Source organism: Rhipicephalus microplus, chromosome 5 (assembly GCF_043290135.1).
Source record: "Rhipicephalus microplus isolate Deutch F79 chromosome 5, USDA_Rmic, whole genome shotgun sequence".
Lineage (NCBI taxonomy): Eukaryota > Metazoa > Arthropoda > Arachnida > Ixodida > Ixodidae > Rhipicephalus > Rhipicephalus microplus.
Genome location: NC_134704.1, coordinates 19,942,449 through 19,969,520, shown reverse-complemented (window position 1 = coordinate 19,969,520; position 27,072 = coordinate 19,942,449). Strand labels below are relative to the sequence as shown.

At 47.8% G+C, this 27,072-nt stretch overlaps 1 protein-coding gene across 1 annotated transcript; it reads right to left on the bottom strand.

The window, feature by feature from the left end:
* Positions 1-1,524: 1,524 nt before the first annotated feature.
* Positions 1,525-24,069, bottom strand: LOC142817681 (uncharacterized). The gene is made up of 7 exons (XM_075894944.1): positions 23,823-24,069; positions 12,710-13,076; positions 9,990-10,113; positions 8,146-8,363; positions 7,807-7,958; positions 4,877-5,114; positions 1,525-4,084 (listed from the first exon to the last, which is right to left on the bottom strand). The coding sequence occupies exons 1-7, from the start codon at positions 23,886-23,888 to the stop codon at positions 1,713-1,715; spliced, it is 3,537 nt and encodes a 1,178-aa protein (XP_075751059.1). The 5' UTR covers positions 23,889-24,069; the 3' UTR covers positions 1,525-1,712.
* Between the last annotated feature and the right edge of the window lie 3,003 nt (positions 24,070-27,072).

Sequence of the window (27,072 nt, the reverse complement as noted above, 5' to 3'; positions counted from 1 at the left end):
TTGTGTTGGTATAGAGATAATCTTCGATCGGTGGAGTTCAACCAGCCAAACCACCAACTCCTCCTAAGGCACAGCTTTCTCTTGGCCATCGCAGCTGTTGCTTCCATGCTAAATTGCATATTGCGCAACGCGAGTTTCATATTCCTACGACGACGACGACGACGGTGCCTCTCTGCCGAGAACAAGACCAGGCGGGATTATCTTGCGCTTGCTTTGCGTTTCTTCGAGTCGAACGGGAACCGGGGCTTGTGACGTAATTTATCTCTCGCAGCACTGCAAAGGCCAGGCGTCCTTTAAAGCCGCGGATTTATAGCGAAGCCTTGGTTGGTACACGCACAGCGACTACGTCACAGGCCGCTGTCGGGGGGAGAAAATGTTGTTTGGAAGGATTACTCGCTGTGGATGCGGCTGGAAGCTTCATGAGTCGCTTTATAGTGTCGCGAATTCTTCTCACACAAGCTCGTCTCGCATAGGAACATGCAGTGCAGTGTGTTCACGGCTTACTCTAACAGCAATTCCGTGTCGCAAGGTCAGTCACCCGGCCGTTAAGCGAAGTCACGCAGCTATATAACGTGAAACTCCGGTGCGCAGAATAGGGTTGTGTAATGATGCCGTGAACTCACTTGGAGAAGCGTATATAAAGGCTTCTCTTCATTTTGTTTTAACTGTGGTGCATATAAAGCTTAATTAACACAAAAAGAAGGAGAAACTTAGTTGTGAGAAGTGCTTGGCTTTAAGTCGGAGAAGAAAACCTCGGCAACGTCACCGAGAAAGCGTAAGAAGATTAAGTGGACGTTTAGGGATTAATAACGTTCTTTATTTTGTGTAAAACATGGCTTAACGTGACGTCAATATCTTCCTCGTTCAATACTCATAAAACTTGTCTTCAATAAGAGCAGTTCTTGATTGGACAGCGTTTCGGTGGCTATAGCAAGTTACCAAGTTCACGATAACGGTCATTGTGATCACGAGGTAACTACTCCTGATGTGGTAATTTCGCACTAAATTAGCATTTTTTTCATGAAGATAAACCCTTGTCCACAGCGAGATTATCATCAGCTAACTCTACGTGAATGAAATCACGAAATGTTTTATACGTAGCTTAACATTAAGTTACTCAGGACGCTGATTTCTCAGCTTTGTTGCTCGTTTATATGGATGCAATTGACAACGCCTAGCCAGGCAATCTCACGCCAGATGTGGTGTTCAAAGAAGACTCTCAGCTGCCGCTGAAATACAGTGGTTATACGCTACTCCACTGCTGACGCGAAGATTGCAGGCTCAGTCCTTGCCTCGGCGGTCGCATTTCGATGAAGGGGAAGTGCTAGAGCCCCTTGAATTTATTTTTAAGTACAAGAAGAGGTGCCCCAAGTGGTCAAGCTTTCCGGAGCCATCCCCTACAGCGTGTCTCATTACCATATCAGGGTTCTGGCGCGCAATACCTCACAACTTTTTGATGCTAAACAAGAGTCTCGCAAACAGTGTACTGCGTAAGATGAAACAATGGACAGAAAGTACGTCAATTACTTTTATTTATTTGGTCTTTATTCTGCTGCACTTTTCAACGGCTTGTGAAGTCGAAGTCAATTTTGTATCTCCTGTGAACTGCGCTTGCGCCGGGCATGAGATATCTACGCTATACCCGTTGACACTGTGGGCCTCAAACGTGGTCAGGCCCGACACCGTCAAAACCTATTCCAAACTTCTCGTCGTCAACTCGCTGAAGTTTTGGCGTGCCACAGGCCGTCGTCCTTGACGCGTCCCCCAGAACTCAGGTGCAGTGGTTGGCTAAAGTAATCTTTCTTGACGATCTTGATAATGTTATCAGGACGCAGAGGTTTCCTGGCCGGTTTGTATAAGTCCAATATATAGCCCATGCCTTCGAGTGTCGGCCGAGCAGCCTTTAGTTGAGCGTCAGCAGCCATAATTGCTTGCTCTTTCATGGTACTTGGCTTCAAGTGGTCGTCGTTTCGACCTTCCGTGCGCTGGCCACTTTCCTCTGTTGTCTCAGAACTTAACTCTTCGTCTAAATATCCCTTCGAACGCCCGTATTTCACACTCTCTTTCTGGATTTTGCTGAACCCGTTCACAGGCGATGTCATTGAGTTATCTTTTTTCAACGGACACATACCACTTGCCAGCTCCTTGCGGCTGCATTTTCGACCCTGTCTACAGGCTCTGGCTCGGCAGTCTCCGAATGGCCTTTTTATTTCGTCGAAGTCTCTAAAAACAGCCGTCGCCTTCGCGAGGGCTAACTGGCTTAAAAAAGATTTTTCTATCGGCAATGTGCAATTTTGTTCTTGACAGGTCAATAACCGACCGTCGTTATGTGATTCACTCTCACTTTTCGTACCATCATCAGTTTGCCTGTTACTGCTCTTTTCATTATACTCTGATGTCTGTGATGCAGATGAACGATTTATATTGTTATTCTCGAATGTCTTGAACAATTGTTTCAATCTTCCATCTTTATCTTGCCCTACAGGTACTATCTGTGAAGCCTCTTGCACACCTGGGTAGACTTCAACATAATGACCCACATCAGGGTTATCCGCCTCTTGATAACCATTGACCCCAGTAAGCATATGAGGCGAGTAGCCAACGTGGGCGTCAGGCTTTTCTATCGGCCTTCTGTCAGTGTCTGGCTGTACAGCTGTTCCTTCGACGTAGATTGGGTACGTAGACAGCTGAACAGTGGGGACTGCTCCAGCATCTTGACCTTGACCGTTGTATGGGTTGTAATGAATGTCAGGTCGCGAGGTGACTTGACCGGAAGATCCAAGATTATGAGACCTCGCTACTGGTACGGGAGATTGCTGCTGTTGTGCAAAAGATGCCGGAGCGTTCCCAGTATAGTGTACGCTATTTTGGGCGTTATGAGGTTGACTGAGGACCTGAAGTGCACCGGGAACCTGGTTTACGACTAATGCCTCAGTGTTCCCGTAAGCATTCGACTGGTCTTGACCATTGTTTACGTGCGTGTTGTGAAGGCGTATGTTATTACGGTCGTGGTCGGCATAGGTCGCACTGTAAGGTGGTACTGCGTCCACCGCAAGCTCAGAATTTGGCTCGATGTGAGGGCGCCCACCCGACCCTTCGCCCGCGACAAGATTTGCTTGACTCTGATGATTGCCTCGATTGGAGGATGTCAGTATAGGTGGTGGTCCGGGAATGTAACCCTGCTGTTCGTAGTGAGTTCGTCTTCCAGTTTCAACGCTGGGTGAATGATGTAACGTAGGTCCGGCAACGTCAATGATCGAAGGGGGACTGTGTGTTTGAGTTCCATAACTCGGATTCCTGTTCTCCCTGCTTTCGTCTCGTAATCCGGAGTTTCCGACTATAGGCTGGAAGGAATTTCCATTATACAGTTGACGGCTGTTCCCGACGGACTGCTTATGTGAAACTGGTCGATGGACTTGAGCGAAATAAGGAGGCTGGTTGTTCAAGTCGTGTTTCTCTCTTGGGATGTTCGCAGGCGTGTCACCTCGGATGTTGGTGTAGAGGCTCGCCAACACTTCCATAGGAACGAAATGTTTATTTGGTGTTTGCACCGAATTTGATGCTGGGCCTACTGCGACACCCCCATAGGTGTGACCGAAGTTGTCTATCTGAGAAGTGGCTTTAGGTGGTGAAACCAGCGCCGTCGACTCTTCGGTATCGCCTGCTGGACTTCCAGATTCCGGTGGCACTTTTGTGGCGTGTCCCCCAATCGTGACCGAAGTGGTGCCAGGTGTCTTGCTGAGTACTCGAATTCGAATGATTTTCTTACGTCTCGCTGTGTCGTCGGGTGAGTTCGTTGCATTTCCGGCTTCGAGCTCGGCCACCTTAGATGTGGAACTGTAGAGGTGGTCTCGTGTACTCGCGGGATCCACTGCGGAGCCATCGACGTGGTAATTGCTTCCGTAGGCAGCCCTGTTTTTGTGAGCCTTCTCGTGGTGAGCCGAGTCGTGCACGCCGTGACTGTAGTGTTCCTTCGCCTTCTTTACGTCATCGTGTCCTTGCTTGTGACCGTGTTGTCCCTGGGTCCGAAGTCGATGTCCTTGCTCCTGATTGTCGACACCGTAAGCCTTGTCGTGATGTTTGTCTGAAAGAAACAGGTGATTGCATACATTTATTTTCTCATTGATTTAGTCTCGAAAAATTCAAATTACAACTCTCATATGTAAGTGTGTGATTAGAATTCAAGTGCCGAGGTTCCAGTTGATTTCAATTGGTTAGCTTCAGCCGAGCTTATAGTATATGGGCTGACAGCAATCTCTGGTAGCAACAATCAGTGAGCCTCCCGGTGTGACTTAGCGAAGACCTCCATATCAAATGCAATTAAGAAAGAAAATGCTACAGAGGAACCATGTGTGCATTAAATGTGAAAGCAGCGCGCTGCGCACAGAGAAACACGGATTGCAGACTGGCTTGGCCGTTGAAGACGCGGCGTTTGAGAATGGTGAGTGTGGATGTGTCGACAACATCGCCATCAATACTATTTTAATTTCAACGTTTATGCGGCATTGCATTGTCCCATGACATCATCACTTCATCTTGTGACCTAGTCACTCAATGAAGGTTGAATACGTGGCTATGTCACATGACGTTATCAGCTGGTCTTGCAAAACGTGTGCGCCTGGTCACGGTCCGCGCAGTCATGGGCGAACTAGCCGGGTATACATAGAACGCGTATACGTCGTTATCACCGTAATCCCGGCCAAAACCCACTTTTGCTTCCTCCGACAGCTAGGCTTCACGTTAAGACGCTGCTGTCGCATGCGGGAAGACCATTGCACTGTCTCAGACAGGCCTCACGTCGTCTTTAATCTAACCATGCGTTTGTTCTGAACGTTTTTCTTTGACGCCCAAAATCTCTCGGACAGACTGAACTTACCTTTGTCGACATACTCCTTCTCCGCGATGATGCGGTAGCCACGCTCCCTCCATCCGGCACGCTGGTGTCCTTTGTCCTTGTCGGTGAAACCCTGCGAGCCGGCCTCGTGGTGGTACTCTTCGTGGTTCTGCGCATCCTTCTGCGAGAAGCCGCTGCTGCCACCGTCTACGCCCTTGTTACCGCCGCTGGCTGGAGCACCGTGAACGTACACTGGTGCATACCCGGCGCCCACGGCATGCTGCGCAACATTTAAGGAGGAATTGTTCGGTTAAGCGTGTATGGCCGAGCGAGCGTACTTCTTTTATTTAATGTGATCAGGCTTAGCCTCCAGTGACCTTTTGCCACCACTTGTCCCAGGCTGAGCCAGAGTGTTTCAGACTGATCAGTTAAGACTATGCGAAGGACACGAGTAACAAGTTTACTCGCTAGTTAACGCGAGCGCCCGCGATATCGCTGGAAGGTTCGATAGGGCATTTATAAAAGCCAATGCAGTTCTCAGGTGAGCGGATTAGTCGACGCCCAACAACCCTGGCTACCTATCCCTGCACAGCGAGATATTGGGTGTGCTTTCAGTCTTCCTTTTACTGCACGAGCTCGCCTAATACAGCGCTTCATTTTTAGCGACAGAGTCCGCTGTCTTCATCGACACATCGGCGTGACAATATTAGTGATAATAGTGAGGTGTATTCTGCTGAGCCGCATCACGTGGCTTTTCATAGCCACTGAGGCGGTTCAGCAAGTGCGACGGGACGACCCACACGTGCCTCCAGAAAACGATCTGGCTCCGAAACATTTGGGATTTTCAAATACATTTTGGTTTAAAATTTTATTTATTTATTTATTTATTTAGTTATTTACCATATCTTAAAAGCCCAACAAGGTATTCTGTAAGGGAAACATCAAAAGACATGGCTATGCACAACTTAAATACAAACAATAACATTAAAAAATTGCCGATGATTATACAGTTTTTAACAGCAATAATAATGAAAAACGAGAAATAATAATAATAATAATAATAATAATAATAATAATAATAATAATAATAATAATTATAATAATAATAATAATAATAATAATAACAATAATAATAATAATAATAATAATACAACGGCAACGAAAAGCAGACGATTATAAACGTGAGATATTGACGTGAAACAAACTATAAAACACTCAACACAATTTTTAAAAAGCCGTTCAGTTGTTCAAAAAAAACATAGCTCAAAATTACACACAGATTTGAATGGCATGTTAGCATTCAAACTTTCTAAAATTATGAAATAATGAAAATAAATGAAAAAGGAAAAGAAAATGACTGAGGAAACTAGCTATTATTAAATGTGTGAGTACAAAACTTGATATGAATAAATTAAACAATCGAGCAATCCTGGAAACGGGTGATTAAAAGGTGCCGGAATTTTTCTCTATTGCGTCAGCTACGTTATCATCTGGAAGGCTGTTCCACATGCGGATTACGCGAGGGATGGCAGATGAATTAAAAATGTCTGTTTTGCCATATAGGCGCGAGAATGAAATATGATTATGCAGTCTTTTTTGTGTGAATGCAAATGTTTGCAAATGTTATAAGGATGTACACGAATTTTCTAAATAATGAAAGGAGGGTTATGTAATGACGGCTGCTCAAAAGTTAAAGTGATAAGTTCTTTCTAATTTGTGCTTTGTTTGAGCTGTGATCGTAGTTTTGGGAGAGGAATCTAGCGGCTCCATTCTGGATCGACTCCATCGATTGATATGTGGGATTTAACGTCCCAAAACCACTATATGATTATGAGAGACGCCGTAGTGGAGGGCTCCGGAGATTTCGACCACCCGGGGTTCTTTGACGTGCACCCAAATCTGGGCACACGGGCCTACACCATTTCTGCCTCCATCGGAAATGCAGCCGCCGCAGCCGGGATTCGAACCCGCGACCTGCGGGTCAGCAGCCGAGTACCTTAGCCACTAGACCACTGGATCGACTCCAGCATGTTAGTTAAATAAGTGTAACGACGGTACCAAACTTCAGAAATGAATTCAAACTTAGGGCGAACAAGTGTTATGTATGCTAAGGCACGTATGTGGTGGTGGTAGTGCATGGCTAGAAGAAGAAGGTGCCGAATTTCTGCAGCCCGGTAGGGAGCACGGCGCAGCGCCTGCACGTATATATGTGCGTCTTGCGTAGGTTGCGGCGTAAGTAGCCTAATGATTGTGAGGTGTTGCTGTAGATGTTGGTGATGTGGGCAGTCTAGGAAAGGTATTATAGATAAATAATGTGTAAAAGTTTTCGTGCAGCGCACGTAAAATACAGGACAAATGTAGGCATGTGTGCCTGTATTTCTCCTGTCTTTTACCTGCGCTTCAGGAAAATGTACTGAAAAGTAATCCGCTAGTCGCCTTTTATAGATGCGTTGTCGAGCCTTCCAAGGTTGTCCGCCATGGTGGACCAGTACCTAAGGTGCTCGGCGGCTGACCTGAAGGTCACGGGTTCGATACCGGCTGCGGCGGCCGCATTTAGGTGAAGGCAAAATGGTAGAGGTTCGTGTACTGTGCTCTGTCAGTGCATGCTCAACAACACCATATGGTCGAAATTTCCGGAACCCTATATACTATATACGGTGTCTCTCGTAATTATATCATGGTTTTGGGACTTAAAACCACTCATATTATCATTGTTATAGCCTTCCAGTGTTCTCGCTGATGTGCGTGTTAGCCCTGAAATTGCTGGCTTACTCTTGTCCTGTGCGTAATCTTAACAGTCTGAAACACTCACGAAGATTCTAAACACTCTGGCGTTCCCTGCTGCAAGTGGTGGTAAAAACTTTTATCAATGAAACCCGATCACACGAAACATGAAAGAATAAGCGCGCGTGGCAATAACGAGTAAATTAGTACTGTATTTGAACCATGCTTCAGTCCCAATCGAAAGCTACCTGGCTTCCTTGGGCATAGCCACCTCCGAGATGCCTTTGGTGGCTTTGGTGCCCTTGCGATGCAAATCTGTCTGCACCCTTGATGGCGTCCGTGCTCGCTTTGCTCCGATGGGCTGCTTTCAGCTTGTCATGCTCGTCGTCCTTGAATTTCTCTGCATAAGAAAAATGGCGGTCAGATTTGTTGGTGTCGTCCATCAAGTGCACGGTCGCACCCTTTTACGAAACGAGGAGCACGTGTACAGATTAGCCTGACATGAAATTTAGTGTTGATCTCAGGTAGGAAAGTTGGGGCGTCACTAGAGCTGTCGCGTCGCATGACAAGGTGGTGGTGTCACTCACCTCTCTCGAAGTATTCGATCTCGGTGCGAACCCTGTACTTTCGTTCGGCCTGACCACCCTTGTCGTGGGCTCGCTCCTTGTGCACCTTGCCATGGGCGTCTTCCAGGTGGCGCTGTGCACCACCCGTGCTCAGGCGTCCGTGCTGCTCGTGCTTCTGGCTCCGACCTCCGGCCGCCCATTGGCCGTAACGGTAGCCCTGGCTCTCATGGCCGCCCACACTGCGTGGAAGAAATAGTTTGTTGATTGCAGTTCACGCTGCGATGAAACTCGCCGGGTACTGTAAACCATGGCGGAGTGCTGAGATTAATCTTGCCATTAAGCCTTTGATAAACTGAATGAGGAACCCTTCTGTGCATACTGCGATCTTCTTTCTTTTCTATCATCGTTCATGTCTGTAATCCTTTTATTTTAGTATAGGGCAGCTAAACAACTCATATCCCGGCTGCGGCGGCTGCATTTCCGATGGAGGCGGAAATGTTGAGGCCCGTGTGCTCAGATTTGGGTGCACGTTAAAGAACCCCAGGTGGTCAAAATTTCCGGAGCCCTCCACTACGGCGTCTCTCATAATCATATGGTGGTTTTGGGTCGTTAAACCCCACAAATCAATCAATCAATCAATCAGCTAAACAACTCAGCGAGTTTGTTAAACTTCCTTCCCTTTTGTTATCACTTTATCTATCTATCTATCTATCTATCTATCTATCTATCTATCTATCTATCTATCTATCTATTCTATATATCTATATATCTATCCATCTATCATTCTATCTATCTATCTATCTATCTATCTATCTATCGACCGATCTATCTCATGGAATATGCGAACTTAGACACAGATATGACTTTCTTGCTGCAATGTTCACTTTCATTTGAATTCGTATGGTATAGCTGCTGCTTTTAGCGTGGTGGGCTAAAGCACAAGTAAGCTTAGGATTACAGGTTATCCGAAAGCTTAATTCACTGCTATTAGTAAAGCAATGTTCAGTGGGCAATAGTCGACTACCTTAATAATTGTTGACGCTGCTGCTTTGTGATCCAGAAAGTACGAACCAGAAAGAGCTGTGCCTTTCCTGTGATCGCCTTGAGGTATTGAACAAGTGCCCTAAACCTTAATACGTGGACGTTTTCTTATGTTCTTTTTTTATTCCAGGTACGTACGATTGGGAGCCGCCTGTGCTGGCATTTTATCCTGCGACCACAATATCCGGCAGCGCAAATCTACAGTATGGTACGAAGATCATTATTTAATGCATCCTTCGCAGTCACTGAAACGCAACAAATTCACCTACAGAGACAAGACGAGATGAACCGGACGATGTATGCGCCTATGTTGAATTCAATGTCAACTTCATTCTATTTCACGGTTCAACATTTTTACAGATATCCGTGGCCTCTCTGGCAACTCAGCTACACTGAAAAGCTTCCTTAAAATAGTAACGAACATTTTTATGTATCACGCCTATCTTTAAATAATTATCATAAAGCCAGCTTCTAGAGACACTGGTAGACATGCGAAATTCTTCAACAAGGGCTGTGGCTGGATCCGAAGTTTCGACAAGTGTCTTCTTCAAGGCAACAGCCAAAGGTAAATTCTTAAACCAGAGCTTTCGCTGGAGATAGCAGCGTCGTTGCCTTGTAAAAGACAGAACAAACTGTAGAAACCTTGGCTCTAGCGAAACATCTGGTGAATATTTTTAACCTCGTCAAACGTCCATCTTCTGTCTTTTTTCTGCGTTACAGTGGTAACTAGTGAGTTGTGTTGAGCAATGTGCGTTGAGTGATTTTGCCGCAAAGCAGCATTGAAAACAACCTGTCCGTGAATATAGCACCAAGAGCAAACTTACTTGTGCGGCACGTGCGGCGAGATGTATCCGTGCAAGTTTCCCGCTTCGGACGCCAAGTCTTGAGACGTGTTGACTGATGGATGCACGAATATGAACTCTTTTTGCATCGTTGGCAACGCCTCCCCTTTTCGAAAAGTACACGAATATTTTCATATTACTTGAACATTGCCTGTTGGCCACTTCATTAACAGCAAGGGTGTACAGGGCAGGTCAAAAGTTCTCAGGCCACTATATTATGTATTCTTGTGGCAGCGTGGCCTGGGAACTTTTTACTCTTTTTGTACATTCGATATATTGAAAGATCATCAATATTTAAATTATACCTGGTTCCCCGATCTTGATTACGTAGTACTAAACACCGTTCAGTCTTACTGATGAAATAAAAAGGAATAAAGTAAAGTCCCATGGTTTAAAAATCTTGGCATGTGGTATTAATACCAGCTTGAATATTTAAAGCGAACACACATCGCTTCTTTTCCAGTAACAATAACATTTAGTTTCATTCTTTAGTTAAAATTCTGTAAACTTAGCTCTGAACTATAGAAAAGAGACTCGTTAGGTAACTTAACAGCTTTGCCTTTGATCAAACACGCTCTCTTTCCCTCAGTCATCTCTCTTGCATGCTCTACCTCAGAAAGACAGTTTTCTAAAGTTACTTTCTTTCCATTTCAAAAATGCTATGCAGTGCAGCTCTAGTGCAAACATGCTATGCGGTAAAGCAGACAATATATTGCATAGATCAAGGTTTATCCCGTGCGTGTTCCCAAAATATACAGTGCATACATGTTTCATTAGCTCGGTCATAACAAGAAAGGGTGCTGTTCTAAACACTGCAAAGTTCTACTATACTGCCAAAACGACGTTTGCGTTTTGAAACAGTAAGACAGACAGAGAGTGAACTTTAATAGAAGCGGAGGAGTTACTGCAGGACCCTCTAACGAGGGACCGTTGTAACTGCTGGCGACGGCCACGTAGAGGACAAAACGCCATGATGGTCCGCCCGTTCCTGGGCCCTCTGGACTGCCTTCATTTGCCTGCTGTGTTTCGTACTTCTTATGGCCTCCTCCCATTCGGCTTCGCTTGTGAGAAGGTTGTTAGGCAGCGCGGGACATCGCCAGAGCGTGTGAGCCGTAGAGCAGAAGGTTTCATTGCAGTCAAGGCAGCTAAGGTCAACGTCCGCGTATATTTCACTCATTAATCCCCGCGATGGGAAAGACCCTGTCTGCAACATTCTCCAGGTGCTCTGCTGAGCTTCGCGTGAGGAAGAGGATAGATTCTTCTGTCAAGTTGGTGACCTGCGATACAGTAGTGGTGCAGGCTCTTCTCACATTCTGTCAAGTTGGTGATGCGCGGTTATTTCATTAAATGTGAGTAGTGCATCGTTGTGCTGAGTCCCTTCCTGCCTCTATGTAGCCTCCAGACCGTCGCGGCACGTAAGTTCTCACGCACGATCATGGGCCAGCTCGTTGAGGTTTGGAAAGTCTTCGAGAACGTTCTTCCCCAATGTGTGCGGGGAACCAAGTGATAACATGATAACCTGGACAAGCCCTCTTCTCTAGAATGGAGGCCGCCTCTCGAGCAAGGTTGCCAGATTGGTAAGCTCTAATTGCGTATCCTGAGTCGGTGTAAATGTAGGAACGCACCCATGGATCGGACAAGGTCAGTGTAACTGCGATTTGCTCTGCTATACCCGGGGTGGCCGCCTTTACCGAAGCACCCCCCTCTCGTCTATAACCGACAATGCGAACATAGCGCTGTTACCGTACTGCGCTGCGCCGACAATCATGGCGGAGTCAATGTCATCCCTAACTCTCTTCAGGATGGCTCGTGCACAGGCTTTGCGCCTACTCTCGTTATGTTGTGGATGTATGTTTTGTGGGAAGGGCGCCACCATGTAGGTCGCCCTTCTTTCCCGACTCATTGTTGTTCGCCGTTTCTCTGTAAGCCTAGGAGACATGCCGACCTCGTCAAGGATTCTCCTGCCTGCCGAGGTCTACGATAGCCTAACCACCTGGGCAGTGACCTGCGCCTCTATGATCTTGTCGATGTTATTGTGCATACCGAGTTCATCTAGCTTGTCAGTGCTCGTACAGATCGGCAAGCCAAGCAACTTCTTGATGCGCTTACGCATAAACGTATTTAACTTCCTCTTTTCTGTTTTTGTACAGACTAGAGTGGACGCCACATAGAGAAGCTTTTTTTTTCTATTTCTTGCGAATAAAAAAATTTTCAACAAAAAGTTTCAACAAAAATGAGTTTATGACTTTTAAGGACCACTACGGGCCTCCTGCTCCCACACATCTCGTTCACATACAAGATGTATGCGAACGAGATGCGTGTGAGCCACGTGTGAACAAGAGGCCAGCAGCAATCTCGAAATCTCAGAAATTCATTTTTTGTTGTTGAAACTGTTGCGAGCATTCTTTATTAGCAAGAAACGTGCATTCCTCGCGAGACGGTGTTTCATCAAACACTGGACTAAATAATAAAGTATAAGCCGCATTTTTTAACGAAAAAGTGCCACACCATAATGAGTTTGACAATGATTAACGAAGTCAAAAACAACACGACCTTCTTTAAAACTCGCAAAGAAGGATTTTTCCAGATTGTAATCCATTTAACGGCAGCTGCTTACAGTGAATAAAGTGTTGTTCAATACGACAAAAGCATCTGCCCTGTATATGTGTTCACATAGCATAGAGAAATGTGTAGGCTCTTACCGCCCTCTTTCGGCGACTCGTACAACGTGACACTCAATGTTGCGTTGTCGTGCGCTCCCACTTCAAGCTTCTTGACAGCCTCGTTGATCACTGGCATCTCGTCCTTGCCGTGCAAAGAACCTCTAGACAGGGCCTCCAGGTACGGCACGTGGTTCAGCGTCTCCATCAGACGCATCAGGTGGTTGAGAACGCGTTCGCTCTCCTCCGGTATCGACGTCGCGTTGGATGTTGACGTGGCGTTGAAATACGCGACGCCTTCTTGCGGCCCCGATGCTTCCATCAGCGTCCCGTTGTTCCCCGACCTCACGTCCGCCGTCGCAAAAGGCGGCAGAGTTGATGGTACGATGGGAGTACTCGCTAGCACAACCTGCACAAATGCACGAGCTCCTTCAGCGAGTGGGTTTATCGGTTGAGTTTCTATTGAACAGGGTTCTTCCCATGGTGGCTGGGGGCCAAATACCCCCCGCCACCCTTGTTTGCAACTAAACACTTTCAAGAGAACGCCTACCACTCCGATCGGCCCCTTTGAAGTGCGCGCGTGAAAAACCAACCAATAGCAACTGTAAGTGCGCAACGCTAGCGAGCCATGCCTCTCGTTACCTGGTTACCAAAAAAAAAAGGGGGGGGGGGATCAGAACTGGTTACCATTTCATTTCAAAGATCGCTACCTCCAGTGCCAGCGCTATAGAACACAAGCGCGCTCTCTACCGTTAACTATTTTCGTCATGGATGCCGCAAATGCTCGACCAGAAAGGAAATGTCAGTCTCGAACGTGGTAGATTGATTGATTGATTAAAACTTTATTTTTGTCCTGAGAAGACGCAGGGGAGACCCCGCGCCACCCGGCTAATCCCACGTTGGGACCGTCAAGCCGAGCTTGGCGGCCCGTTCACGGGCACTCTGGACGGCCAGGGTTTGATCCTTAAGTTCGGGGCTGCGTAAGAGCGCAGCCCACCTGTCCTCGCTGAGGGCAGGGCCGATGGCTTCACATTCCCACAACACATGATTGAATGTGGCTAACAGTCCACAAGCGGGGCAATCCGCACTTGGATACCGTTCAGGGTAGATGGCATGAAGAACCACAGGGTTAGGATACGCACTGGCTTGCAATAGTCTTAGGGTGACTGCCTGCGCCCTGCACAAGGCCGGGTGTGGGAGAGGGAATACCCTTCTTGACAGATAGAAGTGCTTTGTTATTTCGTTGAACGTAAGTAAGGGTTCCCAGCGAGGCAGAGGGACTGTGGAGGCAGCGCGGTCAGTGAGTCCTCGCGCGGCCTCGTGTGCGCCCTCGTTCGGGTTTGAGGTAGGGCCCTCAATCGACCCAAGGTGAGCGGGAAACCAAGTGAGAGAATGGGGCGTGATACTCTTGACGCTTTGGAGAATGCGGAGGGCCTGAGGGGCTACCATCCCGGTTTCGTAGGCTTTGATAGCCGCCTTGGAGTCGCTGTATATTGACTCTCTGCGACTATCTAGCATAGCCAGCGCGATTGCAACCTGTTCGGCTATCACGGGCTTCGATGTGCGTACTGTGGCGGAGCAAGTGAGCCTGGAATTTGAGTCGACGATAGAAACAGCGAATGCCTCTTGTTGGACATATGGCGCAGCATCCACAAAGCTTGCATCAGTGGGGTTGCTACGGACGTGCTCGAGCAGAGCTCTACCCCTGGCCCTACGCCGACCGACGTTGTGCGCAGGGTGCATATTGCGGGGAATGGGTGCGATGCGCAGCTGAGACCTGATGTTTCTGGGAATCTGCATGGAATCGGGGCACTGGTCAATAGAGCTGAGGCCCAAATCATCGAGTATCTTGCGGCCCGATTTGGTTCCGGAAAGCCTGAGCAGCTGTGAGCGCTCTTGCGCCTCGATTATCTCTTCGAGTGTATTGTGAACACCGAGCTTGAAAAGGTTTTCAGTGCCAGTGCTTATAGGCAAGCCGAGCGCGAGCTTGAAAACCTTTCTTATGAGGGAATTGAGCTTATTTCTTTCTGCAACATGCCAATTATACATGGCCGCCGAGTACGAAAGGTGGCAGAGCACAAACGCATGTATGATGCGGATGAGATTGTCTTCCTTGATTCCGCGGTGTCTGTTGATCCTCCGAATGAGGCCGAGAGCACTTTCCGTCTTGGTAGTGATCTGTCTCAGTGCAGCTCCGTTAGCGCCGTTGGACTCGATATACGTTCCCAATATTCGGAGCGAATCCACTCTTGGCACTGGGGACCCGTCACTAGTGAAAAGCCGTATTTCACTTTGAGACGCAGGTTTCCAGTCACGGTGGCCGCCACCTCGGGGTCTTTTCTTGTAGAGCAGAAGTTCAGATTTCGATGGGGAGCACTTGAGACCGGTGGGACAGAGGAAACGTTCGGTCACGTCGATTGCGTGCTGCATGGCTTCCTCAACTTGACCGTCGCTCCCGCCGCTGCACCAGATGGTTATATCATCTGCGTAGATGGTGTGATTGATTCCTTGAATCTTCGCGAGTTCCTTGGAGAGCCCGATCATCACGATGTTAAATAGTGTTGGTGAAATAACTGAGCCCTGAGGCGTGCCGCGTGAACCGAGGTTTATCTCTCGTGAGAAGTACCCTTCGATCTTGAGCTTGGTAGTTCTCTGATAAAGAAAGGATCTCACGAAGTCGTAGACCCTCTTCCCTAGCCCTAGACTGGCAATAGACTGGAGAATGAATTCGTGAGAAACGTTGTCGAAAGCCTTCTTTAGGTATAATCCAAGGATGGCTCTGGTATCTCCTGTGCTCCGGTCGATGATCTGATGCTTTATCAGCTTCATGGCATCCTGTGTCGAGAGACCAGCTCTGAAACCAATCATATTGTGGGTGTACATGTCATTGGTCTCGAGGTGCACCTTGAGTCGGTTCAGAAGGGCGTGCTCTGCGACCTTACTGACACAGGAAGTTAAGGAAATCGGTCTTAGATTATCTATTCCTGGTGCTTTACCAGGTTTCGGAATTAGAACTGTGTAGGCCGTCTTCCATTGTGCGGGAACCTCCCCACTGCGCCACACCTCATTAATCTTTTCGGTGAGGAATTCGATGGAGTGATCATCAAGGTTCTTGAGCATCTTATTGGTTATGCCATCGGGGCCAGGGGCGGATTTGGCATTTAGGGAAAAGAGAGCCTGCCGTATCTCGGCCACAGTATAGTCCTGGTCCAACTCCGGCACGTCGCACCCCACGTAGTCCGGGAACTGTGTGGGTGCAGAGCTATCCGCGACTCGCAGATACCTGTCTATAAGCTTGTTGACAACCAATTCGTCCGGGGTAGAGTCAGTAGCAAGATGGATGGCTCGCGCGAGGGATCGCCTCTGACTGGACCTGGTGCTGCCCTGATCGAGAAGGTGTTTGAGAAGACCCCAGCTCTTCCCAGATCTGAGCTGACCCTCGATGCTCTCACAGAGCTCATGCCATTGTTGTTTACACAAGGTTTTGCAGTGCTCCTCGATCGCCCTGTTAACCTCGGAAACCTTCTTGCGGAGCCTCCTGTTATGCTTCTGTCCCTTCCACCTCGTGAGTAGGGCTTGCTTGGCTTCTAGTAAGTGTGCCAACCTACTGTCCATGTTTTCAACATCGAGGTCAGTGACGACCTCCTTGGTCGCTGCCGTGGCGTCATCTCTGATTCCTTTGTACCATCCTTCAAAGTCTGTCCCAGCCGTCGGTGCTCTCTCAGCTCTGACTTCGCGAAAAGTGTCCCAGTCGACCACCTTGAATTTTTTCGTCCTAAAGCGGGCAATCGCGAAGGATACCTCGATGATGTAGTGGTCACTTCCGAGGTCTAGAGCCATGTTGACCCATTTGACCCCATCTATATTCTTTACAAAAGTCAGGTCCGGGGTGGTATCCCTACATACAGAGTTACCTCTCCTAGTGGGGAAATCCTTGTCAGTTAGAAGCGTTAAGTCGGCTTCTGTCGCAGTCTGCCATAGCTCGCGTCCTTTTGGAGTATCATACATGTATCCCCACACGCTGTGTGGGGCGTTGAAATCCCCTACAACTACAAGGGGGTAACTACTGGCCATGCTCACAGCCCTTTTGAGGAGAGAGGTTGCTCTCGCCCTGCGATAACTGGGACTGCAGTATACGTTGAGAATAAAAAGGCTATTTCTTCGAAGACCCTTCTTGGGTGAGTTCATTATAATTTCAGTCATTACGTACTCAATGCCATCGGCAACTGCACCGAGGTCACGCGATAGGTAATTGTACCTTTTGCTGATAAGTGTGGCAACTCCCCTACCTCCTGAATGTGATGACGCTACTAGGTAACCCGGAATTTTTATGGGGGTGCCAGACGCAACTTCCTGAACAGCGATGATTTGGGGCTTAACATCGAGAGTTCTTAAATATTGCTGTAGAATGGGCTTTTTGTGAGTAAACCCGCCACAGTTCCATTGCCAGATTCTGAAGTTTTCGTCCACACTATCCATGTTTAGGCTGAGGGGATGGTTGAGCAGCTATAGCAGCCCGAAGGATCGCGCCCTCAGTCGGTGGCGCTAGTATATTGCGTTGTGCTGGTACCTGTAAAGGAGTCGGACCGGGGTCTCTCCTCGCATCGACCTCTTCTAACTTGCTTATGCGTTCACTCAGTGCTCCTAATCCCATCTTTGGATGCGCCACGGCTTCTTGAATTTTCGCTAAGGTAGCCTGCATGTTCACAAAGGAAACCTTGAGTTCCGACAGTAAGCTTACCGCCTCTTCTTCTTGTGTATTCTCAACCGCTCGGCGCTTAGTTCCGCTAGGCCTATGAAGTGCCTCAGACGTATCCATGGCGACCGGGGTTGGGGCGGGCTGCGCCGAAGGGGGCGAGGACGCGAGCTTTCTAATCTCCGCCATCTCCGCTGCTAGCCTGCTCATTTCTTGCTTAAGCTGCGCGTTTTCTTTTCTCAGCTGCTCGTTAGCTCGTCGCATCTCGTCGAGCTCACTCGCGTGGGGAGAACCGCGATTCGATTCGTCGCCTCTAGGAGACTCACGTCTTCCTCGGGCTTTGTCGGCCCAGGAGAGCGTCGGCTTCTTGCTGTTAGAGGTGGTGGGCGTGCGGGAGCGGGACCTGGTCGACCCCGACGAAACGTGCCCCGGCTTTGAGTTGGAGCGAGGCTGAGAAGTGGAACTTCCCCGGGCACGTTCTGTTGACCTGGAGCGCGAGCCGGAACATCTCTTGGAGGCACCACGGCGCCTGGATCCGGAGCGGCCTCCCGAGCGTCCCCTGGAACGGGGGCGTCCTCTGCGCTGAGCATCCGTGGTGGGTGACGAAGACTGGAACTCGTCCGCAGTGTCGAGGTGACGTTGCGGGGACGGTGACGCAGCACCAGCCATTCTGGCACGCTCACTGCGACGACGGCGCACAATGTACGGGATCTTGAACCTTTGAGCACAGTCTTTGCTAGCCGTGAGGTGCTGGCCATCACAGAGTTTGCACTTGGGAGTACACACATGTTGCTTGTCAGGGCTTGCGGCACCACAGCCTCGGCAAATCGTGTCACCGGGAGTGGGTCACACGTCAGCGCGATGACCAAGACGGCCGCACGCATAACACACGTCGATTTGCTTGCGGTAGAGTGAGCACTGCATCAGCACTGGTCCATACCTGACAAAGTTCGGTACACGATACCCGTCGAAAGCGATGATTACCGTGCCTGTTTGGGCTATTCTCTTGGCTGCTAAGGCGAGTGGATTATTTGTGTTGACAATCTTCGCATCGATGACGTCAGGGCCGTCTTGAAGTGGGACGTTGCGAATCACCCCTTTGCAAGTGGAGTGTGGGGCAGTCTCATAGGCACTTAGCTCGTGCACCTTGCCTGAAATGAGTATTTGCTTCATCCGAACGTATCGGTCAGCGTTCTCGCGCTTGGGAGTACTGGCAACCATAATATTTTGCTGCAGATTCGGGCATAGAGTGTCCTGGCACAAATCTTCCTGGCTTATGCCAGCGGAAACTAGTATTGCGTCAGCCACCGTAGCTGCGCCAATTTTCGAGATATTGAGTCCACCTCTCGGCCGGATCACAATCTTGATGTCATCTTGAGGAAGGGAGGGCATCTTTCCCGCTCGTATTACTTTGGACTTCAGCGCAGCGCCTCTCGATTTGCCGCGGCGTGCGCCCGGCTGCGTCGATGGCGCGTTAGAGTCAGCAGTGCGTGTTTTGGCGCCAGCTCTTCTGGCCCCAGCGGACTTCCAACCTTTATCTTGAGTGAACTCTTCTTCTGAAATATCCTCTCCGTGCACTTCATACACCATCGTGAGCAAATAATTCCGCGCACCGGGCCTCCGAAGGGCCGGCCGCAGGCGAGAACAAGCCCAGCAAAAGCGCGGTCTTCCGAGCCACTCGTTAGGGTTAAAGAGGGCACCGCTCCACAGGAAAAGAAATTGTTCCTAACTTGACAAAAACTCACTCACTGTGGTCAAATATGGTATCGGTAGGATCCTGATGACTTCTCGGAACCGATGCGAGCAACAGTTCATGAACACTTGAAGAAAAAACTCTAGAAACACAGATTTAGTTGCGCGTCCACAGGAGCCGTACGAACGCAGCCTCCCATTCCGCGTCCACCGCCTCGAACGTGGTAAACTGGAAAACTTGAAATTTTCAAACTAACCCCTGTATTCAGAAACGCTCCTTGACTCGAACTTGACTTCAAACCGCCTTCGATGAAGCGTGGTTGCAACGCGTCTGTGCGTTCGGGCTGCCTTGGCACCGGCTAAAGACAGCGCGTTCGAAATGCGTTTGTGCTGCATTGAAGTCGGTTTCAAGTCAAGTTCAAGTCTAGCAGCGTTTCTGAATACGAGGTTAAGAATCTCTCCCACCCCCTCACTTTCTCAGTATGTTTTCGCCTAAATAGTTTCCACGGGGGGAGAGGGGGGGGAACCATGGTATCGGATATGATCATCAGCAGAATCTACTTTATTTCGAACGCTTAAGTTGTGAGTCATTTAGAAGTGTGGTCGCAGACAGCTTGACCGACATGGGGCGTAGAGAGAGAGAGAGATTTGAGAAAGAAAAAAGAAAGGGACGCTATTTTCTGCCTCCCGTCGTGGAGCACAGCCATATTTTAGGGGCGAAGCTCCTTAAAGCGGCACCCGTTCGTCCCTCGTAGTCGTAGTCGTAGTGTGTAACAAGTGTTTCATTTTGACCTGCAAGGTGGTGCCGGTGGGATATTTTTCAAGTGCTTTGTTGAACAATAAAAAATTCGTAGCGTGCGCGTTACCTAAAAGCCGAATTCTCCTGTCTCTCATTCCCCCTTAGCAGCCATTGACATGTACATTGAGCACTATCTGACAGGAAAGTGTTGCTACGTTATACTCGCTGGGTGTAACCTCATTTGTTTCAGAAAGGTTTAGCGAGCGGTGGGCCGCAGTGCCATGAATACAGTGAACTAGTGTATACCATGAACTCGAGGTTGTTAAAGGTGGGAAGTAGACCCGAAGCGCAAGCCGTAAGAAAGTGTGCGTGTGCCACCTCTCGTTTAGTCCTTGGATTGTCCGCTGGATGGCGGTGCTTCTATATGGGGAATATATGATGAAAAGATGCGAGATGGTGGTACTTGGAGTGTTGAATATAGATGGATGAACGGACACACAGACAGATTCATGGATGGAGCATGAACGGGCGCAGGGGCGGATGCATGGACGAACGCAGGGACGGACGCCTGAACAGACGCACGCACGGACGGGCGGATGGACGCATGGACAGTCACACAGACGGACGCATGGACGGACGCGAATGGGCAGATGAATGCTTCGCCCCACTCTCCATCATTCACTCCGTTGATATGCTGCCAATTTTTTTTAAACCTCCTTGGGCGCAGCAGACAGCCACTGCCTAATTAACCACAGGCAGCGGACTTGCAGAAATAATATATATATATATATATATATATATATATATATATATATATATATATATATATATATATATATATATATATATATATATATATATATATATATATATGTATATATATGTGTGTGTGTGTGTGTGTCACTTATAGCACTGCCATATAAGTAATCACTAATAGTGTGCACTACCATGGTGAGACTCAGACCTGCCATCTCGTCCTTATTAGCCCAATGCCACATTTAATAGCCATTTAGTTTTCAAACGAATGATGAAGTTTCATTCTTCATATACCCAACTCTATAACATATACCCACTCTGGAGAAAATACGAAGACTACGTGACGTAACGTTTTGACGATAACTTCAAGGATGCTTAATAATGAAAGAAACTAAACTTGAAAGATAGATATAGATTGAAAGAAATGACCACTAACATTATGACGAAATTCTGCAATTTCGAGCAAACCAAATCACTGCATTCGGACAAAAAAAAAAACGGGAATATGTATGTGAGTTTTTGACACATTTTTAGTTGATTTTGGAACATTTATGAAAGTAGATGTCAATTTGCCTACCGCACTTCTTTTTCTTTGCTTCTTCTTTCAGACGTCTTGCAGGTGACTGCAGTTTCGCTTACCTTTTTCGACCACGTTCCAGTAAACCAGAAATGCACCATGTCCATGCGGCGGCCCCAAGGCCACCAGCGTCGGCCGTGCGCGAAAAATGGGTATTGGTGCCCCAAGTCTCGGAGGGCGACGGGAGAGACGTTTTTTATCTCTACAACCGGTGAATGCAAGCAGCCGTGACAGTCTTTTTCGCTGACGGAGCATGTCCGACGCCTTTGTGCGAGTGTGACAGGACTTTTTCGCTTTCGTTGTCTTGCTCTTTCGCAGTAGCCCCTTATTTAAAAGAGCGTTCATGCCGTAATTTCCGTTCTCATTTACCTTAAGGTCCCTGATGCTGCTACTGTAACGGGGTGTTTGTTTGTTTGTTTGTTGTTGTTGTTGTTGTTGTTGTTGTTGTTGTTGTTGTTGTTGTTATTGTTGCTGTTGTTGTTGTTGTTGTAGAACTTTATCAGTTCCAATGAGGTTGGTCTGCTATGTTTGGCCCTCGCGAAAAAAAACGTAAGCGCTCATACAACGCTGGGGATGTGAGTTAAATTATTTATACCCTGGCGGGAATGTATGAGAAAGTTTAACTCCATTATAACAAAAATTGAATATTGGCCACAGTTTATCGTTTTTTTCAGTCCTACATAACAGAGCCGTGTCGCATGTTAGCCAACACAACTACTTCACAGTAATCCAATTATCGAAATAGTCATTCGCGAACGGTGGCACTTACTATAATTTTACGTATTTCGTTGAACGAAGATCACGATTCTATAAGCAAAGAAATTGGGTGACCCTTAAGCTTCGCCTTTAAGAGTTGAAAGCGATAGTTAAATTCGGCCCCTAGTGCACCCTTCAACCGTTAAGTGCATACTTATTCAAACGTTTTGTTACATACGCACGCACGCACACAAACACACACTCAGTAGATTGGACCAGCGCGTGCTGTTATCGCCGAATGGGCTCGTTTCCGTCGTGACACCTGTCGAACAAAATGCGTTAAAGGGGCCCTGAAACACTTTTTCAAATAACCATGAAATGAATTTACTAGAGGAGCTTATTGCCTCACGAATTCAACGCTGCAAACATTTTAAGAATTCGTCCAGTGCGAGTGGATTTACAAAGGTTTGTCGCATGCTGCAATTGCACTATCTCTTCTCTCGTCCCGACGAAAGCGCTGGAAGCTAAGCAAGGAGGGGTGGAAGAGCAAAGAAACTACCGCGTCTCGTGACCTTGAGCACTTTTTTTTTCTTCGAATGCGCGGATTTTTCAGTGTGATTGCTCACGCACACGTGGAGAAGTAGCGGCCTCCCGCGGCAATCTCAGTAACTTAATTTTCGATCCACGGCCGCCTGGATCGGGCGCGGCGTAGTCGCGCCCGCCCGATCTAGGCGGCCGTGTTTGTCATAGATGCCCAGACGATTTTTCGCTCACAACCGACGGGGCCGACGCCGGCGGCGGGTTTTCTGCGAGACGAGCTCTATAACGCTATCGCGTTAAAAAGCACGTTAGGTGCAGAAGACTTTCTGTGGGTGCGGGGCGAAGAACTGTACATAGACTGCGAAGAAAGACTGGGGGGGGGGGAGTGAAGCATGTGTGGGCGCCGGTGTTAAGAGCCTTACAAAATCACTGCTAATGGGCGATGGGGATACAATCAAGGAAGAAGAATTAGAAGGAGGAGTACGCGAGGAGGAAGAGGGATAAGGAAGAGGGAGTGAAAACCTGCAGTGGACATAAGAAGAAAGGGTGTCTTGGGCTATGTGCCATATAGGCTCAAACAAACAAAGCCTGACCGAGTTAAATGGCCACATTGTTCTGAGATATTTGTTTGATGAGGCACTAGGAGTATCAAGCCTGACATCGACAACGTAGGGAAGGGTGTTCCAGCTCCCACTATCGTCGTCGCCTATTTGCTGGGCTAAATGTTGCCTTCGACATTTTTAGTGGACCGGTGGCGGTTAAGAAATAGAAGTCTGTTTAAAATAAGTGGTTAACGATTGAGAGTACTATGCATCTACTATTCGAGAGCATAAAGCGGACCAGGGATAGAGAAGACAGAAGTAAGTGCGTGTAAGACAGTGGTTAACGATTTAGAGCGCTTGGCACTCTACTATGAGATAGCACAAAGCGGTGCCGCGGGTAAGAACACAAATCAGTTTTAGCAAAGCTCTTAGCTTTCTAGATATGTTCCGAGAGGAGCCGTCTCAAGTAGATGACCTCACCTTAGAGATTCAGGTTTGTGGCTCTGGTTTTAGATAATTAACTTGAGTGTATTGCTATTTTTTTTTCTTGTATGCTTACACCGTTGCTCAGCCAAACGTAATGTTTTGGGCAGCAACAATGAATCTTTAACTCTATGCACTGTACACGAGTGGCGGGTAGTGGGATTCATTCAATGTTTGTTCCGCATACTCGCTTATGATGGACTGAGACGACATGACCCACCGGCAAGCCCAGAAAAATAGAGATGGCTCACACTTAATCGCAAGTTTACCAACTGTCAGTGCGAATATGCCTCTGAGACTCCTCAATCTCGTTTCAGACTCACTTCACTATTGTTTCGACAAATGTACGTCAGCATCTCGAAGTAAAGTAGAACCTGAGTCCTTGGTAGAACCGTACTCTCGCATGAAACAGATGGTAGAAATATTGGGCTTACCAGAGTTGCGCAAAGGACGTTGGCGATCAATGTAGGCAGCAGTATCCTGGTTATGAGGACATCCATAGCGGCTGCACCTCCGCATCGCCCGTCGCGCGATGCCTGCCGCTTGTGTATCAACGGCGAACACCTGCGGAGCGGACGAAGGGTCGTGGTGGCAGCGTCGGCGAAGTACTGGAGCTCACTTCACGTCATGCTCACCTCAAGACGCTGGAAAATCGCACAGCGTGGTTTTCAGGGGCGGGAACGTAACATTGGACCACAGCTGCTGAGAGGAAGTTTTCTTCTTTTTTCTCATTCAAGAGAGAAGGAGACGCAGGGTCCTTCTTCCTGCGCCCAACGCACCGTGACAGGTCGAGCGAGAGAGTTGAGCGTGAGAAGAGACTCTGAACGCACGGGTAAGTCATGAGACTAGAAAACAAAAATGGTACCAATTCGTTCGGTCTTGTTTCAAGAAAGCGGCAATTGTTGGCGCCTTTTCGACGTTTGGGTGCCATACGTATATATAGTGCATTTTGAAATGTCAAGAATGTGGAAATTCTCAGCGACGCTCTGTATTCACGTTACTCTGCTTCATTATCGTCACTGTTCGTCCTTTCTTTTTTTTTTATTTTGTCCTCAGCAAGCCTGAGGCTTTTTCCACTGGTCTCCAAGTTATCCTGCCTTGTGCAAGCTGATTTACACTTATATTGGCAAATTTGTTGTTTTATCACCCCCCCCCTTTCCTTTAACGATCTAGTGTCGTTAAGGTGTCATTCACATAGACTAAAACGAAATAAAAATCCACGCATCTACACGAAGTGAATGATGACCAAGTGGGCGAAGCTCTGGATATCGTATCGGTGAGGAACCGTAAGTTATCCGAGCGTTGCCCTATATAAGTAATTTGAGTTACAAAGTATATACATAAATGTAAATTTATTTCGCCTTCCACTCGTCTTAGGCATTTCAAGATGAATTTAGAAAATTGCAGGAGTGGGGATATGCTTCCAGAGTAAGTTTGGAATAAGTGCTTAACGATTTAGAGTATTCGGTACTCTACTATGGGAGAGCTGAAAGCCATCCCTGGGGTGTGTGTTAAGAACCTTCCATCTTAGCGGCGGTAAGATACCATTTTAGCATGGGCAATTTGCTGGGACATATAAGGCTCGACGTGCGCCTTTCTGTTACAGGTTTCCTTGAGAAGCGTCAACATCTGGGCCCATTTTAGTAGAAATAAACTCATCAAAATTTTTCTCATTATGTTATTATTGTGGTGAACACCTTACCTTATAATCTTACCTTATAATTAGCCTGTGGGTGCGTTGAAGCCTACTGTGAAACCTTGTGTGTTTTTGTGTGTGTGTGTGTGTGTGTGTGTGTGTGTGTGTGTGTGTGTGTGTGTGTGTGTGTGTGTGTGTGTGTGTGTGTGTGTGTGTGTGTGTGTGTGTGTGTGTGTGTGTGTGTGTGTGTGTGTGTGTGTGTGTGTGTGTGTGTGTGTGTGTGTGTCACGCATGTTTTTGAGTCTCTCGGCTATATCAACGGTTCTAGTGTCTGTGACCACAAACGAAGCAACGAGGTCCCAGGGTGGTTCGCCCCTATAAAATATTGGCAGATCCCACGTACAGTAGGAATCGATGACATGCGAAGCACGAATGAGAAATGCTGATATGTCACTTTAAAATCAGCACAACGTTACGAGGTGGAGGTAAATGATGTCGTACCTAACTTCCGTGTCATGATTATCATGTTTGGACGTGTCGTTTACCTTCGTCATCTATTCACGTCACGTGATACCAAATTTAGTATACGTGGAGCTAGCGGAACGGCCGTTAGCCCGCTATAAGCTTGGTATGTTGTCATGTTTTTACATGACACGCGTCTCATGATTATCATGTTTGCAGCAGTCATATACCTTTGTCATCCATTGACGTCACGTAACACTAACTTTGGTATATGTGGAGCTAGCGAAATGGCCTCGAGTGCACCATGAAGGGCCCAATATACTCCAACGTAACGTTGACACGCGCAAACGCTGGGCACAGCGACGCTACGTTAGCAAAACGCGAGCTCTCTAGTCTGACGCCAAGCACGACGGCACGACCAGCGTCTGTCATCGTGGCCCGACGGCGACTGGCGCCAAATGCGACATGTTGCATTTTGCGCCAATGCGTTACCCAGACAGCACTGCGTCTGCCTCTTTTCGAGACGGAGGGACGCCGGACGCACTGAAACGCGCATGCGTAAAAGCAACGCAGCGCGCGCCTGCGAGTATACGGCAGGACCGGCGCCTGGCGTGGCAACGCCGGCGTGACGCGACGAAACGAACGCCGGCGCGCACGCGCACCGCATCACGTCAAAATGTATTGGTGCCTTGACTGTGGCATGTAGTCATGTTCTTACATGACACGCATCTCGTGATTATCATCTTTTCACGAGTCACATACCTTCATCATCCATTGACGTCATGCAGTACCGAAATTGGTGTGACGCTAGCGAAACAGTCGCGAGCGCATCATGAGCGTGGCATGTATTCATGTCGTCACATGACACGCATGTCGTTATTATTATGTTTCGATGTGTCATTTACCTATGTCGTTTCTTCGAGTCACGTAATACCGAGTTTGGTACAGGTGAAGCCAGCGATATGGCCGCCAGCACATCATGAGCGTAGCATGTAGTCATGTTGTTACATGACACGTATCTGATGTTTATCATGTCTGCACCAGTATCGTACCTTCGTCATCCATTCATGATCCGTAATACCAAATTTGGCATAAGTGAAGCTAGCGAAACGGCCACCAGCGCATCATGAGCTTGGCATGTAGTCATGTATTTACATGACACGCTTCTCATGATTGTTATGTTTGCACCTAGTCACATACCTTCGTCAATCATTCACGTACCGTAATACCAAATTTGGTGTATGTGGCGCTAGCGAGACGGCCACGAGCGCATCATGAGCATGGTATGTAGTCATGCTGTTAGATGACACACATGTAATGATTTTCATGTTAGGGTCTGTCGCTTGCGTTTGCCATGCAATCATGGCAAACCATACCAATTTTGCGACATGTCATGTGAACGAAACCACCGCAAGAGCAGCAACACCATGAAATGTAAATCATGACATTCATGTCATACATGTCATGATTTTCATGCTATGACTAGACAAATATGCTCGTCATATGGTCATGTTATGCCATACCAAGTTTGGTATCGATACCATTATCCAAACGGCCAGCCCCACCGCGGTGGTCTAGTGGCTAAG